A 19,908-nucleotide genomic window follows, 5' to 3' on the forward strand; every position below is an offset into this window, starting at 1 on the left:
TCGTTGCTTTGTATCTGATAAACAGACACAATGGGTCAAATGGTTGCCTCTGGCTGAATGGTGGTATAACACTTCCTTCCATACAGCAACAAAAATGACCCCATTTATGGCACTTTATGGGTATCAACCACCATCCATCACATCATATTTAAGAGAAAATTCTAAGGTTTAGGCAGTGGAACATCACATCGAACATCAACAACAAGTCCTCCAACTCTTAAAGGATAACCTCGTGTTGGCACAGAATAGAATGAAACAACAGGCAGATCAACATCGCAGTGAAAGAAGTTTTGATGTAGGTGATTGGGTATTCCTACGGCTACAACCATATAAGCAAATGTCCCTCAAGCAAGCTAAGAAGGATAATAAATTATCACCAAAGTATTATGGTCCGTACAAGGTGTTGCAAAAGATTGGTACTATGGCATACAAATTGGAGCTTCCTGCAGCTTCTCGATTGCACCCAGTTTTCCATGTTTCATGTTTAAAGAAGGTTATAGGCGACAAGCTCCCAGTTGAAACAATATTGCCAGAACTTGACGAGGAAGGAAAAATTATATTGGAACTGGAAGCAGTCACAAAAACAAGAACTCGACAGCTACGAAATCGATCAATTTCAGAGTATCTTATCAAGTGGAAGAACTTATCCGCTGAAGATTCCACATGGGAGGATGATAATTTTATGCAGAAGTATCCAGAACTACTCAAGCATTGAGGACAACACTTTTTTGAAGGAGAGGGGCATGTTGGGTCCCTATAATACTAGTGATTACCCCATTACTATTGTAATTATACCACTTATTAATATTGTTGTGCCCCTATTGCCCTCATATTGTTATTACTGTGCCCCATAGAATCCCTCTATTGTTATTTTTGTGGCTCTATATTATTATTGTTAGGTCAGCTGGATTATATTGTGACTCGTTAGACTCCTATATATAGAAAGGAGGTTTTGTCATTTGAATCATCCAAGAATTGTTCATTTATGTAATGTAAAGGAGGTTGCCCCCTTGAAGAGGCTGAATTCTAAGGCGTTGATCTATCTTTTCTATCTTTTCTTGAGCTGGGTTCATAACACAAAGGGTGAAGAAAATAAGAAGAAAGATCTGTTGAAGATCAAGTGTTTCAGATGTGGTGAATTTGGTCACTGCAGTACCTAATGTTTTGAGAAGAAGAAGGACAAGAAGGAGATGTAGGAGTAGACAACAACTTTGACAAAGATCGATAATTTGGCCAACAAGTTAGAGGACAAATTCACTTTGTATGCAGCTATACCTCCAAGAGAGAGGTGGGGAGATATTGAGCTCTAGTTCCTAGAGTTGCAAAGGTTTGGGCAGGATCTATGCAGAACAACATCAGACAGATGTTTCCTCACGAATCATTACCTTAGCTACAAGGGTCCACAACATTTTTAGCAGCATATGGATCAGTGTCAACATGGCACAATCATATCTTGAGGGACAGTTGCAGAACTAGTTGCAATCAGTTACTTGAAGAGCGCAAAACTAGTCATGGTGCAAACAAAGACTCAGTAGACAATGCAGAGGCTAGATGCAGTCAGAGACTCAGGAGACAATTGCAGTACAAGGACACTATTGATTCAAAGTTTTGTTCTCAGTTGCAGTAGTTGCAGCAACAATAACAACATGAGATCAGTTGTAGTGCAGAGCAGAGTTGGCAACAGTGCAGTGTTAGCAACAGTGGAGATGCAGAGTGTGTCAGCTACAAAGTGGCAGATGAATCAGAGTGCGCGCAATGGCTTGGTGGGCAGTGGCAGGTTGTCACAATTGTCATACATCAACAACGTGAAGGAAGATGTTATGGGAGAGAACATCTTCCTCGCTAAGAGGGAGTGTTAGTCTCTATAACATCAGACATAAGCTCTACTATTAACTTTGGTCAAAGATGCTAAGAAACATGAGATCTCCAAAACCCAGAAAAACTTCGGGAGAAAACTCCTAGAGACAACTCAATTAAATTAATTGATCGATAATTAAAAAATGTCGAAGTCTAACTTAGGGAAATCGATTAATTAAAGGGAATTAATTGAGAAAAGTGAGAATGCTCTAGAAACTCACATGGATTGAGTTTGAGATGATCTTAGCTGTTGATGGGGATCTAATCATGGCTGTTGGTTCTCCAACGAGAGATTATAAGAGCAGGACGATGGGGATGGAGAAGATACATTGAGTGAGTGGATGATCTAGGCAGATCAAATTTCCCAGAGAGCAAAGATTCAACCAGGAAGAGAATTTGAGCTAGAGATCAGTGGCAGAGGCAGAGGAGCAGCAACAAACATTCCGGTGGAGTTTTCCAGTGCCGGAAGAGTCAACCAAAGGAGGTTGAGTTATTCCATAGGAGGTTGTGCAGAGCCTCAAAGAGGCAATTCGATTAAGTTGAAGAGGAGGTCGATTCAGGTGCCGAAGGCCAGAATAATTTTCCAGAGGGCTGGAGAATCACTTCTAGAGGAAGCGACAGGCAGGACGTTTGATTCAGAGGCAGTTCCAGGGGGTGTGTGTGAGGGACTGCATAGCATCTGCGCAGGGGTATTTTGGGGGCTAGTTTCTGTGGCCAGTTTGTTGTAGGATTGCTTGTGGAGAAGGGAAAAATTCACTTAATAATTTTGCTAGTGATTTCTCAGGAGAGGATTGCCAATTTGACATCCAGTTTATTGTACTTCGATTTTGCTTCTGAAAAATAATAATAAAACCATCATTTGTTGCATTGGTTTTCCCACATTGGGATTTTCCGGGGATATTTGTCCAAAAATAACGATGTCAATTTTTTTTTTGTTTTTTTGTGTGTGTGCTCTAATTTTCTTAGTTTCCAGTTTTCTTTCCGTAGTTTTTTTATTGTGAAAAAATTGCAATGTGATTTATTCATTATTTTGCCGTAACAACATAAACTGCATAATTAATCAGTTAGAAGAATAAATTCTAGTTGCTGCATTTCAAGGAATTTTCACACAACATATATATTTATAAATTTCCCAATTGATATATTCGACTTCGTATGGATCACATTTTATTTTAGCTCGATTAATATATCAACACCTTGATTTCATTGAAGGGCACGACTCTCTCATCAAGGGTCACGACTTAATATCGATTCCAAAGGATAATATTATACAAGACAAATTGATGGCGTTTATATGACAATGTCGGTGGGAACGACGACTGTGTATGAAGATGATTAAAATGTGGCGGGAAATTGGGACAACAATGCAGAAGGAACTGCAGGGGCAATGGCAAGAGCGAACGACGATGACAATCGTTGTGGTGACGAGGTGGTCTGCGATTGTGGCGACTGTCGGATGGCTACTGTCGCTGAAGCTGACAAACTCTTTTTTCCTCTATTTTTTTTAATTTATAATTTTTTTTAAATCTTTTTATGACTTGTTTTAAAAAAAATTAACTGGTTTTTTTTATATATATATATATATATATATATACTAACTTTTTTTTACTCTTATTTTTTAAAATTCTTTCTTTTTAATAAGTTTATTTCCTACCTCTTTTATTTTGGTTATATATATATATATATACTCTTTTTTTAACTCTCTTTTTCTTTCTTTTTTTATTATATATTCTTTATTTTCTTAATATCATATAATTTGATTCTTATTATTTTTTTGAATTGCCAAAGGCTTGAATGATGAAACCAACAAAATGGAGAAAATCCAAAAGATGTGTAGCGAAACATTTCAATTGTAGCGGAAACAAAGTTGACAAAGAGTTGATGGCCAAAAGTCGGATCAGATTGGCTCTGTGCAGTAGTTGAGCAACTAGAGGGTCAAATAGCTCTGATACCAATGTAACAAGAACACTTCGATATTTAATAATATATATATCTATTTATTTATTTATTTATGATATGAAAACTGAATGATGATCATTACAGTGAAGGCCCTTGGCTTAAATATAGCCTCTGGTGCCTTTACAGGAGGGGTCATGATCTTTTGATCATTCCCCCTCCCTAAATTAATCGTAATTAATGTACATTAGTTTTTAACTTTTTATACATAACATCCAACTTCCAAGATTCTCCAGCAATGTCTGGAAGGAGGATCCAAACCCCTAGTTTTATCAGTTCCAACTGAAAGGATGTGCCAACACCTTGGTTTTGCTAGCTCCAATTGGAAGGATGCTCCAATGCCCTGCTAGCGTCAATTTGTTGTTGTAGTACCACCTTGCCAACCTGAAGTGATCTCAGGCTCCAACCTGAAGGAGACTTGTAATGTCCCAAACTAGGAAATACAATGAATATCAAATATATGCACTAAGCTACACCAAGGAAATCCAAACATGCAAGCACAAATTTACACAAACAGATATAAATCAGTGATCCATGAAATAAAAACCATAAATCTGAGCCATTTTATGAATTTTCAACTGGAGTTGAGTACAATAGAGTGGAATGATGGAACCCGGGCTTGCTAATGCAAGCATGCAACACCCAGGTTTAGATCTAAGCAAAAATCCAACTGAAATGGCTCAATTTGTCCAAACGCACTGCCCATAGATTTTCTGCTGCTGAAGCTGGAGGAAAGCTACAAAATGACTCCTCAAAACTGCTCCAAAAATTCTGAAAAATTAGGAGAAGGCTCCTCACACCCAATCTAACCAAACCCAAAAAAATCTCAAACTGAATCAACAAGTCACTGAAGCCCCAAATTCTACATGTGGCTTTTTCCAGCTTGCTAGTGAGCCACAAAAATCGAACTGTTGCAAAATGCACAATTTCCCCAAAAGGAAGCTCCTCCAAACCCTAGTGAAATTTCTCCTTCTAACTCTCGACAATAGTCAGCTCCAATAACCCACAAAACACCAATACTCAGCCTCTGGAAACAACCAGTAAACCTTAGCGCAGGCCCAAGAAAGAGAAAATTTGGCTCTTCAATCTTCAACACTTTCAACCCGAAAAATACCAAAGAGAAACTTGTCCTTCCCAAAGGAAATTCTCTGCAAAATATCTAGTCCAGATGACACCAAATGCCAGCGCCTCAAAGCACAACGAAATCTCCAACCGCATCCTCTAGAAATTCGCACTAGTTGAAGATACCTTGCAATAATCCACCAAAATGCCAAATCCCACTCGCAATCTCTCTTCTAGAGTGACACTCGAAGTTCATGTAAGAAGAGTTGGAATTCCTGCTTGGAAATTCCTTATGCTAAACAACACTAGTTGGCTTAGCTAAGCGGCTCAAGCAAACTCTCCAATTCTGAAAATTAAATGCCAATTGATGCAAAAATGGGGCTCTTCCCTTCCTTTTATAATTGCTGCTCACCCTTTGCTTGTGGGCTTCACCAATTCGACCCCCCTTTCTCATCCCCTTTTCCCCTTGTGGTTAGACTTTCCTAGGGAGTTTGATTTCCCTTTCTTGAGTGACCCCCACAACTTAATGGCACTTTAATTTTTCTTTTTCCTAAGTTGAGCCTTACTTTTTCTCAAAAAATAAATTAAACCTCCACAACCCACTTTTCCTCAGTTTTATTTATCAAAATATTATATTTTCGCTAAAATTGAAAAATTGAGAATCCCCCCTAGCAAAGTTATTAATTGGGGACATGATAGTCCACCCCTCCCAAATGTTGCTTGCCCTCAAACAACTGCAATGTTGGATGCTGTAGAATCTGTTCTCCCTCCCAAGTGGCTTCGGTTGATTTGGGGTAGCATCAGATGTGCTCAAGCCACGAAATTTGGTGGAGAGGTTAGGGCACATGAGATCTCCAATACCCAGAAAGGGTTTGGGCAGATTCTAAACAGTTTGGGAGATATTAAAATAATTAATATTTTTAATGGAGTCCCTGAGTCTAAACTTTAGGGAAATTAAAATATTAATAAGAATTAATATAAAACTGTGTTAGAGTGGTCCAAAAGACATGGATCAAGCCAGATCTAATCTTAGCCGTCGATTAGGGACTTAATCTCGACCGTTGATTTGTCAACGAGAAAAGTATAAGAGGAGGCTTGAGGGTCACTTGGAGAACACACCAGAGTGATCAGTTATTCTATTCTCTAGAGCGGGTTTTGCTAAGAGAGATAGAATCAATGATTAGTTGTAGCGAGGGGCAGTGAGTACGAGGCAGAGAGGCAGAGACAGTGCCAAGAGACTAGCGCAAAAGCAAAGAGAGGTAGACGCAGAGCCAGAGGGAGCCACGCTGAAGCAACAGAGACTGTGCAGAGCCAGAAGGGCCTGCGTCATCCACGTAGAGGATGTAGGAGTGACGCAAAGAGCCAGAGAGGCTGCGCAGAGCCTTAGTAGGCTGACGCAGAGCCTTAGTAGGTTGACACAGAGGGTTTCAGGTTGACGCAGAGGCCAGCAAGGCTGACGCTGAGCTTCAGATTGTGTTGGAGAGGGATTTCATGGAGCAGGCTTTCCGAATACCTGTTTCCGAAGAGAGGTATTGCTGCTAGATTTTTATCTCTGTTGGGTTAGCCAGTTTGGCACTCAGTGTACTCAGAAAAGAGCTGCTTAATAATAAAACCCTCAGATAGCTGCACCGGTTTTCCTGTATTGGGTTTTTCCGGGGACATTAGTCCAAAAATAACGATGTTATTTGTGTGTTTGTTTATGTTTCCTTCAGTTGATGATCTGTAATGTGTTGACCATGCACTTGTATTTATTTTCAGTGTTTACATGGTAAATAACTTGTTAATTAACAAAACAAGTAGGTAGGAATAAACCAGTAAAGTACATGGAGGGTTTCTAACTGTTAGACTTAGAAACTTCAACAGCTTCCTCCTCTGGTAGATCCTTCCACCTGAAAAGATACTCTCTGATAGTCCTGTTCTTGAGCCTCCTCTCCCTCTCTTGCAATATGGCCTCAGGTATCAAAATCAAATGTCCCTCATCATCCAAGGGTGGCAACTCTGCAGCAGTTGTAACTTATTGTTCCAAGGCCTTTTTTAGTCAAGACACATGGAACACATTATACACCTTGCTTCCTGGTGGAAGCTTTGACTCACAGGCCACCTCTCCAACTCGTCGGATCACCCTGTACAACCCATAAAAACGTGGTATGAGCTTCTTAGCTCCCTTCTGCTTCAGTGTAGACTGTCTGTATGGTTGGAGATGCAAGAAAACTAGGTATACTACCTCAAAATGCCTCTCCACACGATGCTTGTTTGCATACATCTTGTGCTGATTCTACGCTATCTGCAAGTTGTCTTTGAGAGCCCTTAGGATCTCCTAGCTCTCCTATATCCAATCCTCTGCCCTTAGGGCTCGACTGTCTCAAAAAATTATGTCAGCAAATGATAATGAATCATAACCATAAAGGGCTTGAAAAGGTGACATACTGATGGACATATGGTGAGTGATGTTGTAGCAGTACTCTCTCATGTGAAGCCACTTCACCCATGTGCATTGCTGCCCCATCACATAATTCCACAAATAGCCCTCCAGCCATTTAATCACAATCTTTGTCTGCCCATCTATCTGGGGGTGGTAGCTAGCGCTAGGAGTGAATAACTCCTGCCAAAACGCCCCCATAAACTGGGATCTCGGTCACTGATGATGCTCTTGGGAAGACCATGCAACTTGAATACCTCCCTGAAGAAGAGCTCGACTATTTATGAGGCTGAAGATTTGGATGGAATGGCAAAGAAGTGAGCAAACTCAGTCAATCTGTCGAGTACCACATATATGCAATCATGCCTTTGAACAACTGGAAGTCTTGTGATAAAATCCATAGATACGCTCTCCCACTTCCTCTCTGGAATAGGAAGGGGCTGAAGTAAACCGACTAGATATGTCTTCTCCCCCTAATTCCTCTGGCAAACATCGCACTCCTGTACATGCCTCAGAACATCCTCCTTGAGGCCTCTCCAAGTGAAATGCTCCCTGATGGTCTTGTAGGTTTTGAAAAACCCCTGATGGCCTGCTATAGGTGAGTCATGTGCTGCATGCAAAATCTTCTCCCTCAACTGTGAGCCTAACACCAAATATATTTTGTCCTTATAATATATGACTTCATTCATCACCTGATATTTGTCATCCCCAAAAGTACCATCCAAGATCTCGCATGCCTATCGATCCTTGGAATACTCTACTAGCAACTGTGCCCTCCAATCCTGTGTGATGTCCATAAGTGAGTGTCGCAGGCCTCCTAGATAGTGCATCTGCCACCACATTATGCTTTCCCCTGACATACTCAATTTGAAAATTGAAGGCCTGTATTTTACTCGTCCACTTCTATTGCCTCTTTTGAAGCTCCTTCTGCCCCAAAAATAATTGAAGATTGTTGTGATTAGTCTTCACTTTGACCCTGCTACCCACCAAAAATTGTCGGAATTTGGCCAATGCATGCATTATGGCCAACATCTCCTTATCATAGATGGATACAATCTCTCATGTGGCTATAGCTTCCGACTCTCAAATGAAATTGGGCGACCTCCTTGCGTTAGAACTGCTCCAAGACCCTCTCCAGATGCATCGCACTCCAATACAAAGGGTCGTGAATTATCTGGTAAAGCCAAAACTTAACAGCCACTCATCACCCGCTTGAGGTGCTCAAAAGCCTCCTGTGCCATGTCTGTCCACTCAAATGCTCCCTTCTTCGTCAAGTCTGTGAGGGGTGTTGCCAATTATGAGAATCCCTTCACAAAATGCCATTAGTAAGTGCATATTCCCAGGAAACCCTGTAATTCCGTTACATTCCTAAGTGTAGGCCAATCCAAAATAGCTTTGATCTTCTCTTGATGGACCCTGACTCCTTCCTACCCAATCACATGCCCTAGATACAACATCTCTGTCAATCCAAACTCGCACTTAGACATCTTGGCATAGAACTGCTGCTTCTCCAAAATGCGCAAGACCTCCTCTAAGTGTTGCAAACCCAAGGGTGCTCAAACCCTCTATCTGGTAGACGGCCTGGAAGAATGTCCCGAAAACTCCTTGATGTTTCTCTAGTAATGCCAAGATATCTGGATGTGGTTGCTGCTATTTCTCTGTATAGAAATGCACATCTCTACAACTCATGCTATATCCCCATGTCTCAAATCAGCCTCCATCTTGTGGGCGGATACAGTCTGTGGCGAGTACGAGTCCATGCCCCTCAATACTACTAGCTTTCCATCCGACCCTATGAACTCCATCTCTAGCTTCTTCTAGTTAGTAATAACACGCCCCAAAGAGTATAACCATTGGACACCCATCACTGCGTGGTGCATTGATATTTGGCACATCAACCACAAAGAAGTGATTTGTCACCGAATAATTCCCCATGGTTAGGGTCATTCTGGGAACAAATCGCTTGCACTGCATGGTCCTTAGCTGGCAGCCAGCAGCCCCTTGTAGTCGCTAGCTAGCTCATTGTGCCATTTCTTCGCCACCTGAGCCAACGATGTGGTCCCTCATCCATTTTCCATAATCGTATGTTTGAAGGTAGGGCTCCCAAACCTAAAGGTATGCCTTGTCATTTGATAATTGAGTATTGTAGTTTGCTTATCATGGATATTTCTGAGCATGGATTAATGGGGGGATTCGGCGGAAAGAATGGGTTAGGTCTGTGCCCTTGTCCCCTAGACCCCTTTTGGATATTAACCTTGCATTCTAGTCCCGTGGGATCTCTTTTACTAACCATTTGGATTTAGGGATGGTATTTCACGAGAAACCCCGATTTTTGTTGCATGGTCCTGCTCCCTTATCCGCTTATATTACCCTCTTTCCACTCATTGTTACCCCATTCATCTTTTCCCCCACCTGGTTCCACATTCCTCCACTGGGTCCACATAGGGTTACTTCGCCCCTTCCCCTCGCCCACACCTTGGGTCAGGCCTAGAATCAAACCTGGAGGTTGATGCAACTAAAAAGAAAGACAAAAGTATATTTGGCCACATTCAATCGGAAAATGTACCACAAAATACAAAAGATGGCTGGGACACACATTTAACACATGGTCAAAATCCAATACATGAGCTCTACGCCATCATCATGGCCATCACCCTGGTTCCTATAGGTTCTATGAACCTTCTTCATCGTATAGGAACCCATGATTGTCCCAACCCTTGGTGGGAAATGAACTGCCCTACCTTAAAAGGGGGTATTCACTGCTATATCTTTTGCATCATGCTCTTACCCCTTGAGCCCCGAGCAATTAATCAAAGAAAATCATAAAAAGGAAAAAGACATATAAAGAAGGGTGGAAAAATCATGGTTGGGGCACCTCATGTAGCACGATTTCTCCCTCCTATACATAATAAACCCAAGTGTGAGCTTCTCTCTTATTAGCGACCCTTGTACCCTAGCATGTGACTTGGGGCTGCCCTTTCTCATCCCCAACTTCATTCACCTATTTGTCACATGCCACCACCTTTTGAAGGATGTACCTTGAACATATTATCCCCTTTAGAAGTAGAAACCACCTAATAGGAGACTTGGTTAACCCCATTTGGAGTTTAGGAGACATTGGTACATCCCAAAGTCCATTACGGAAGGGTAGGCCATTATAAAGTCCCCACTTGTGGTCCATGATTGGTAAGCTCATTTACTCGATTTCTCTAATGACTTGTTGTACTGGAAGGCTAGGGGACGCATTGGATCGTATGTAGGATTGCAGCTGGTCTTCATCTTGGGTTTGGTCTCCCTATACGGGGTCCTAATCCTTTAGAGGGCTACATTGGCACATGTAGGGTGTGTGTTGAGAGCCATGGGCCTCCAAAACAATAGACAACACTCCATGGATCCCCGATAATGGTCAAAGATGATCAAGATACTCCCGTTGGATGAGGAAGATGCACCGGGTTCATTTTTTCCCAGCTGGCCCCATAGATGTATCATGCACTTGGTAGCTGACCTAGGATTTGTAAGATGATGTGGCATCCCCTACACCATCATTAGAGCCCTTGCGGACGATCTACAAGCATCTTCGATTCATTTAGAGACCCATGAGGTTATTATTGTGCCCCCACACCTACTGGGAGCACCACAGGTTTATTGTTTGGAGAACAAGGGGCCAATCCCTTGTCCATCACTTTTGAGGGTCATACTCTTCAATATGGCACCCATGGATTTCATTAGGCCTCTTAGAGGGCCCTATGACATGCATAGATTGTTATTTGACCTCTTGAGAGACTTATCCTTTCATTTGTGAGCTAGTTTGGTGGGCTTGTCACCAAAAGTTAGATTATTAGCACATTATTTTATTTTTGGGGCTTATGTAGGCCAAGGAGACTAATTCGAACTCTTCATTAGTGTATAAATACAAGTGAGATGAGTTCATTTTGATAATCACTTTGGATTGGATCTATTTTCTCTCTTGAGAATTTCACACTTTTTTTAGAAGATGAATTGGAGCTTTATGGATGAATTTTGATGTGTGGATTTGGTCTATCTTATCTTGGAGCTTCTTTCTTGTCAAATTGTGGATGGTTGGTTATATTCTATTAAATGTAAGTACATGCTCTTAATCTTATGCTTGTTTACTTTGTCATATACATTGGACTGGGATTTTCTCTATTTTTAGGGCTAATTGCTGCATGCATTTATTGCTTAAATTGTGGAATTTTGTCTCTATTATAGAATCTCTCAATGTATGGGCCATGTAATATGAATGAAATCTCCTAGGGGTAATTCTATCAACGAATTGATCTTGATAAGCCATCACCTTTTGCACATCGAAGTATAAAAGCTGCAAGATTGCTTCTCTTTGACCTAGAAGGCTAGCGAAGTGGTCTTGACTCTTGAGGCCTCGTTGACCAAGAACCAAAGGTCCTCACTCATATTCATCATAGACTCCATTCTCCCTAGACTAAGGCACTGATCTACCAAAAGGTGGTCACCTTAAACCAACTTCTTTCACCTTTTCCTAGGTCTAGCCAAGTTGGGTCACCTAGGGCATCATTTTCCCGGTGAACTAGCCCTCAAAAAGTTTGATCTCCTAGCCCCTCCTGCGTTGGTGTTTCCCCAAGACATCCTCCAAATTTGAGGCCATTCTGACAATGGAGTTGTGAGAAAAACCAAGCCCTAGCTCCAAGATCAAACGTTGCCCTTACTTCCCCAAGGCTAGTACCTTATTGGATCAATTCAACACCTTTAAGTTAATATTCTTTCTTTGATTCTTTCCCCTACCTTGTCTAGGTTAAGGACACTATTGGTTGTTAAACTCCTTCCTCCTGACCTAGACTGGGTCCACTTGGTCTTGTGTGGTCCCGTTCCTTTGAATGGGCAATTCTTCAAGAACCATCCGGGGCACCAATTTCACAAGGATTTTAGGGATTGGGAAACTCTTTCACAAGTCATATTCCATAAACCTAACCCTTAAATCCTCCCATCCTTCTCCTAGAAGACATTGTACCTTAGAAAGCAAGCAAGCTCTATTCTTCAACCTCTTCTGGAAAGGGATTATTTGGGTCACTCCATATCCACTTATTGATTTATCCTTCATTGGTGACTCCATAATATATCGTGTCTCCTCCCATCGGTGAAAGTCCGTAAATAGAAGGGAGCCTTAGCTGAGGTGTCAGTGGGCTAAGTCTCCATTTGTTTCCCTTGGTCTAGCATTTGCCCTTTAGGTCCCCTGCTAGTTTGAGCGGTAACAGGGCCCACATGGGCGTTTTGGAGGCTTTTGGACAAAAGGAGTAAGAGGCACTCATTTTGGGCATTCATTCATCTTCGAGAAATTGTCTTTGACATAACACGCTTGAGCTGAAGCCAAGTCTGCAAGTGTTTCTTAGCACAAGAGTGTTTTCGAGTGGAAATCTCAACCCTTGGTTCGGTGGACATCAAGTGCCAACCCAAGGAGGGAGTCCCATCTATTCAAGTTCGTAACAGTGGCAGGGAGTGCGAGTTTGTGGAGAGGTTCAACAACAGTGCTGGAAGTGCGCAGTTCTTGTAGGTTGAGGAGTGAAGTGAGTTTGGGGTTGAAATTGGAGGAGGAGTCCAGGGAAGTACTTTGTTGGAGATTGCAGCTATTTTGGGGGCTATTTGCAACAGGATTTACAGGTGGGTTGAATTACCCAGCAACAGAGCCATTGAGGGAAAATAGGGCCGAAATTCCAAGGTCAACCATTGGCCAATTCCTTCATGGGTTATTCTGGGTATTTGGTGGAGAGCCCGAGGTTAATTTCCTGCAATTTTTTGAGCACTGGAGGAGGCCCTAGCAGCCATTCTACATAGCCAACAATTCATTTTCTGGGTATTTCAACACAGAGGCAAGGAGAACCAACCAACACGCTTGGAGGAGATCTCACACTCATCACTTGGGCTTAGCTAGCTTGCCTTGGGCAAGCCTAGGTGCATACTTTCCAAGCACCTATTATACTTCATGATTTATCAATAAAATGGCTCAATAGCGCAAATTTTGGCTCTAAATTGGTGTTCTGATGTTTGAGTTATTTTTTGTGTGTTTATGTCTATGCATGCTTTGATTATTTACTGTAAAATTTCCTTAGGGATATTACAAATTCTCTGCAAAATCTGTAGTCCGGATGACACCGAATGTCATCTCCTCAAAGCACCATGAAATCTCGAAATGTGTCTTCCAGAAATTCGTACTAGTTGAATATACCCTATAATAATCCACCAAAATGCCAAATCCTGCTCACAATCTCTCTTCTAGAGTGACACTCGAAGTTCATTGAAGAAGAGTTGGAATTCTCACTTGAAAATTCCTTGTGGTAAACAACATTGGTTGGTTTGGCTAAACAACTAAAGCAAACTCTCCAATTCTGAAAATGAAATGCCAAATGATGCAAAAATGAGGCTCTTGCCTTCCTTTTATAATTGTTTGTCACCCTTTGCATGTGGGCTGCACCAATTTGAGCCCCCTTTCTCATCCCCTTTTCCCCTTGTGTTTTGACTTTCCTAAGGAGTTTGATTTCCCTCCACCGCAATTTTTTTTTTGTTTGTCAAGTTGTGTGTGATCCTCCAAGCTTGATTTGTGGCTTGAGGAGCCGCGACCCAGGGGCATCTAATCCGTCAAAGTCACCCAGAGATCGCACCCGGCCTAGGCCACACCAACCCTACGCTGACTAGATTTTTTGGCATGTCTCCTCCCCCTAGCACAAGGCACAACCACCCCTCGTGAGGTTTGATCCTGGGTCGCCTTGCTAACGAGGCCCATCCTCAACTGGTTGTGCTAGTGGGACTTGACAAGTGACCCCCACAACTTAATGCCACTTTAATTTTTCTTTTTCCTAAGTTAAGCCTTCCTTTTTCTCAAAAATTAAACTAAACCTCCACAACCCACTTTTCCTAAGATTTATTTATCAAAATATTATATTATCGCCAAAATTGCAAAATTGAGAATCCCCCTTGGCAAAATTATTAATTGGGGACATGACAAGACTTCAATTTCTGCCTTGTACAACCCTGCCACCCTTAAAATAAGATAATTGAATAATGTAGATCACATTCACTGCTTACCCACTGCATGGTACAACCACAGCTGTCAATAACTCTGCTGCACTGCCTCTGTCATAATACTGTCACAATACTGGTGTGTCCAACTGTCATAATACTGTCACAATACTGGTGTGTCAAACCTTAGCAGCTACAAGCCACAGCATCAGTCTTTATCATCTGCATATACTTGAAAAACCTTAACAACTCTGGTCAACAAAATCATCAAGCCAAATACAAACCCTTAGCTCTGCCCAACACTACCAAACCCTAGCAGCACATCTATGCTGCTCAACGATACATTAAACTGATAAGCCCTAACAACAACAAAATGCTCTGAACAATGCATTCTCTGGATAGCAACATTGTAAACCCTGGACAACAAACTATAATGTAAACTGTGGAACAACAAACCCTAAATGCTGAAAATACATATTATGAGGACACAGTTTTTGATCTCAACAACAATATCAATTCTATGCTTAGCAACAACTTCACCCATCTCAAGCTCAGTCAACATCAGAAATGTCCTGCACCATCTATTTTGTACTGCTGCAATATCATCAAAATTGTATATCAATGGCTATCCCTAATACCAACAACTTCAAGCAATGAGTTTACAATTACTGTTCATCAATTCCAACCAAATACATTGACTGTTAAGCAATAGACAACTTAGACATTATATAGCAACAACATTTTTTGTCAATTGTTAAAGCAACAAACAATCTTAAGAGCCAACAATGTCATGCCTTGTTACAGAGGAACAACTCCGACAACACTACTTCAACATTTCAACATCAGGGTTAGCAACATATCATCAGTAAACAGACACAAGACACTCTTTGTAGCTCAACATCTTCACAGTTTATCAAACAATTGAACATAGTCGGCATAGCATAGAACATTCTGACTTTATCAGGGTATCAGATTAGAGCATACTTCACCACTCAGCATACTTTCGGCAATCATATAAGCAAAAGGTAATCTTCCTCTAGCAAACCTCTGTCTGGTGACACTGTCTTTCGTTTCAATGTGTTCTACAAACTCAGTCATTATGATAGGAATGACTAACAATCTTCTTGCCACAAGAGCCTGCAGAATATTGTAACCATGACTTTGTTCTAGATACACATCTCATCAATCAGTTATACTTGTATTTTCTGGGTTTGTTGCAGCAGTGGGGTGAATGCAATTGCACTTCTGCATTCTAGGATCAGTGCTTACTGCATACGACATCAAACCACTACAGAAGACCTATGCAAAACAGATCAGATCATGATTGATCTTGATGCACTTTGTATCATAATTGAATAGACATTGCTATTGAGCTCTTGATATCCATGCCTTCTCACAAACCAAACAATGCGTTGTTCAGATCGCACCAACAATCAATCGCTACCACTTTAGGTCGCCTTCTCATCAATGCACAGGGCAGGTCTTTACAACACTCAGAGCTAACAATCACATTGCGTCATGTTCGATCCACAATACACTCACGCACAGGTTAAATACTCCATGCACATGTTGGTACACAGGTTGAATTGCACATGTTAAACACAGACCATCGCTCGACATATAAGACTCAAACCATTGCATTTTAGCGCCATCAACATTGCTACCGATACTCTATTTGTTTAGAACCATTAAAGCACACAGGCTTTGGCCAAATCTAGAACGCACCCTCACTCCATCATAGATTATGGAATTTGACACATTAAATGCTCATGCAGACCACCCGATCGACCATCGCTTACGCACTGATCACTTGGCATCGATCACAAGAAACATTTTATCGCACAGGGTACCACGAGCTATACACATACACACACTACTGAACAGAACTTCTGTCAGATGCACAAATGAAACGAGAATTTTTGACTTCATTGGGACCATTTCAGATGTAAAAAGAAACATTAGAATCAACTTGTCTTTCAACTTGCTTTGACTTTGTTCAATAGAGCTTTGATCACCCTCAGGATTAGATTTCGACACCATTCATTCGAACTTGTTCTTTCTAGTTTTTGCATGAGATAATCTTTAAGCCATGGACATGCGTATATATACTTTGTTGAGTAGACGGGGATGCATATGGGCAGATGTGATGCTAGCTATTACGCCAACATATACAAGGTCCACAAAAAAATAATATCCCTATAACCACCATTAGCGCTACGCCTTATGATATTGATATCTGTGCTATGGTCCATATGACCATGCTTTAGGGCTGACCATGTGACCATAATTTTTAATTTGAAAATAATATTTCAAACATTCTATGGGGAGCCTTGGAATAATGATTGTGTCATTATTGTTTTAGTGGCTTTGGGTGAATTAGTCCATGCATTGGAGAAAATCTATACTTGCAAACTTCAAAGATGAATATCTTTGCAACCATGAAGACCTACGTGGCGTGCCACCAATCAGAAAAAATGGCATGACAAGTACAATCAGATTGTGATGGTCTTGCTAGCAAATTCGCTGTTTTTCCCATTCATTTATCTCATCAAATGTGGGCCATCTTGATCACACCGCAGGGGCTACCTTCCCTCTCCTTTGGGGCTTCATGCCCATTGGTACTTCCAATTAATGCAATGAACTGACGTATGTTAAAAGCGTTCAAAGACTGACTTTGACATCAATGACAACACCATTCAACAGTTCTAAACACTTGTGTTTCTTATCTTCCATAGAAATTCATGATGTCCTTGTTCTCAATGGTCATGATGGCTATTTTGATAAATAATAAGAGAAACATTTATCTCAAAGAAGTTTTGGATTTGTGATCTTCCTGTACAAAATGCTGTTGCCATTTTTCAATTAAATACCTTTGATGGTTTGATGTTTAGTTTCTTGGATAGCTCTGAACAAATTCTGATAGCTCATGATGTGTAGTTTGTGGTCCAAAACCTGGAGAACAAGGTAGGAAAAGCTAGTGATATATTGGTACATTCAGTATCAAATTGTTGTTTACATATTAATTGATATTCTTCTCTTGTGGCCATCTTCCAGCCCATATTGTGGGTAGTTGAGTCTCTTAATGAGCAAATTGTAGGTAGTGGTGGGTAATGATAGTTATACCATTATTACATGTCATTCTACATTATTGTAATTTATTATTATAATTTAGGGTAAGGTCATCCTAGTCTCTTCCTTGGAGCCATGACCTTAACCCTAGCAGGAGTGGTATAAATTAGTGTTGCACTGATTGCCTAATTATTGGTATTAGCACTATAATATCGCCAAAACCAACCTTGGCGATAATATCAGCAGTATATTGTGATAATTTTCCCTTTTCAAATTAGCACGATAATTTAGGTATTTCTTGCAATAATTTCTAATTATCACTCTATCTCTGTCAATATTACCTTATAACCAATTTTTGGTCATTTAACCCTCATTTTTTTAAAGTGAGTTGGGTGACTGAGCTCTATGGATACTGGGACTATTTTCCATCAAACAAACAAGGGTAAATCTGTTGTTTTCGTTTCCCATTAATCATGTCTTGAGATGCATACCCTAGTAGTTAATGGTAGTACTAAATTCTTAAAGTAAATGTGACTTTCTCCTTTATCTTTCATTCTTATCCTTTTACTTAAATTTTTAACATTACCACTAATTGTTTTAGGATGTTTGAGAGTGGTTCTGACGTGACGGTATTTAATATGGAGAAAGTATAATTTTAGATCCCATTCGAAATTTAGTAGACTTGACACTTTGTTTTCTTTTATGTCTAAATGATCTTTGCTAGTGAATATAATTTTTTAGGTCTTCTTGTACTGTATGACATGAAAGAACTTGTGCTATGTTGACTCTTGCCTTTTTCAAAAGCCAAAATAATTTATACAAATGCATCAATGTTTTTCTCTTTACTTGTTAGCTCCTATTCAATTTCTTTCTAGTAGAATGTCATTTACTTAAAAGTTTTATGTTGTTTACATGCAGGAGCCACAATACATTCCAACTAAACGTGGAAGCCGGGTTGCATTAATGGTGAATGGGTATGCATTTACGCCGCATGTATAACAAAATATAAACGCAATAGATAGAATATGTAGGGACATGCTCCATAAACAAGAAAAATAATATATTTCTGCATTGCAAAAGTATTATAAGGATGCTATACAGTATATACAAATGCTAAGGTGGTGCTTTGAAGGCTATTGTTTGTGATATATGTACACATGTTACTCAGACATATTTGCATATATGTACATTTCTACTTGTTAACAACACTTTTTCATAGAGTTAAAGAATATGGATCATTTCTTTCTTAGCATTGCCATGAATCATTATAAAAATTCCAAGAAGCAATAACTATACATGTTAATCAAGCACATGTCCATGGACTCTTTATTGTCTTGGGCATTGTTACCAATCAGATTAGCAAGGTTGCCAAGGTCCTTGCAACCTGCTATGATCGGCGCACAGGATGTGGGCTCACTGTCACCTTGGCCCAAGTGCCCACTTTTTAAGTCCAAATCCCTCCTAAAAGGCTATGGGAGGATTTCCTTATGATGACTTTACCCAATCTTAATGATTAGTGCCTTCCTATATGGTCCTATAACACTTGAAAGTAAAAATGTATGACATGTAAATCAGTGTTGCAAAAATCAAGATTTTTTTGCTGAAACGATTAAATCGGCTGATTAAATCAGTGATTCGCGATTTAATCATGATTTTAACGGTTTTTTCCGATTTCAAACCCTCGCCGATTTAATCCCGATCGTGATTTTCTCAAAATTGATGCAAATAGCTCAAATGAGTGTACAAATAATATACTAACCAAATATATGATTATCCTTTTGCTTAAACCTTTGGTTAGAGGGGTTCCTTTGTTAAATTACTTCTTGTCTTATGACTGGAAACTGCAAAATTTGCAGAAAACACAAGAAACAACAAGCAATGCCCCTTGAAATTGGTCACCCAATAGTGCCTTGGCACTTTAGATCAAAGATCTAGGGGTGGGGTGTAATGTCCCTTCTTAAATTATTTTGGAACTGGATTAATTTCTACATTTTGAGGCCAATTTTGGAGGTGATGGGGCCCATTCGATTTTATTAGGAGGATAGACTTAGTAGAAGTTATTTCAATGTGGTTAATTTGTGCGTGGGGGCCACCCACACTAGGAGAATACACATTCCTTAGTTCGATTTGCATGGAGGGGAAATCTATGGTTAAGTGAGGGACCCATGATGGAGAGAAAATGGAGGGAAAAGTGCTCCACGAAATCTATATAAGGAAGGCAACTCTCATTTCAGCATCTTATCTTTTGACATATTGAACTCAACCTTAGTTGCTTGAGCTGCTTAGCCGGATTACTGTGCTGTTTAGCACATGAGTGTCTCCGAGCGGAGATCTCAACCCTTGCTTCGGTGGACCTCAAGTGCCACCCTAGGAAGGCAATTCGTACTACCTTGGAGGAGAGGCGGTGGAGTTTCAAAGTCATATCATTCAACATTTGTTTCAGCCAGTGCCTGTTTCTGGAGGACACCGAAGGGGAACACGCAGGTGTTGCTTGTGGGTTCATCTGGGCAGCGACTGTCGAGGGGAGTTTGGGGATT

At 40.6% G+C, this 19,908-nt stretch overlaps 1 protein-coding gene across 4 annotated transcripts in view; it reads left to right on the forward strand.

Annotated features, from left to right (window-relative positions):
- The window catches only part of LOC149181007 (putative 3,4-dihydroxy-2-butanone kinase), a 335,118-nt gene that overhangs the window by 45,750 nt on the left and 269,460 nt on the right, over positions 1–19,908 (forward strand). For all 4 annotated transcript variants that reach the window (XM_089416405.1, XM_089416407.1, XM_089416404.1 and 1 more), the window contains one exon: positions 18,290–18,345. In XM_089416405.1, the coding sequence (XP_089272531.1) occupies positions 18,290–18,345 (56 nt within the window). The remainder of the gene's footprint in view (positions 1–18,289; positions 18,346–19,908) is intronic.

This window comes from Pinus tabuliformis, chromosome 3_2 (genome assembly GCF_031772625.1).
Source record: "Pinus tabuliformis cultivar Carrire ecotype Pingquan chromosome 3_2, CPIR1, whole genome shotgun sequence".
NCBI classification, from domain to species: Eukaryota; Viridiplantae; Streptophyta; class Pinopsida; order Pinales; family Pinaceae; genus Pinus; species Pinus tabuliformis.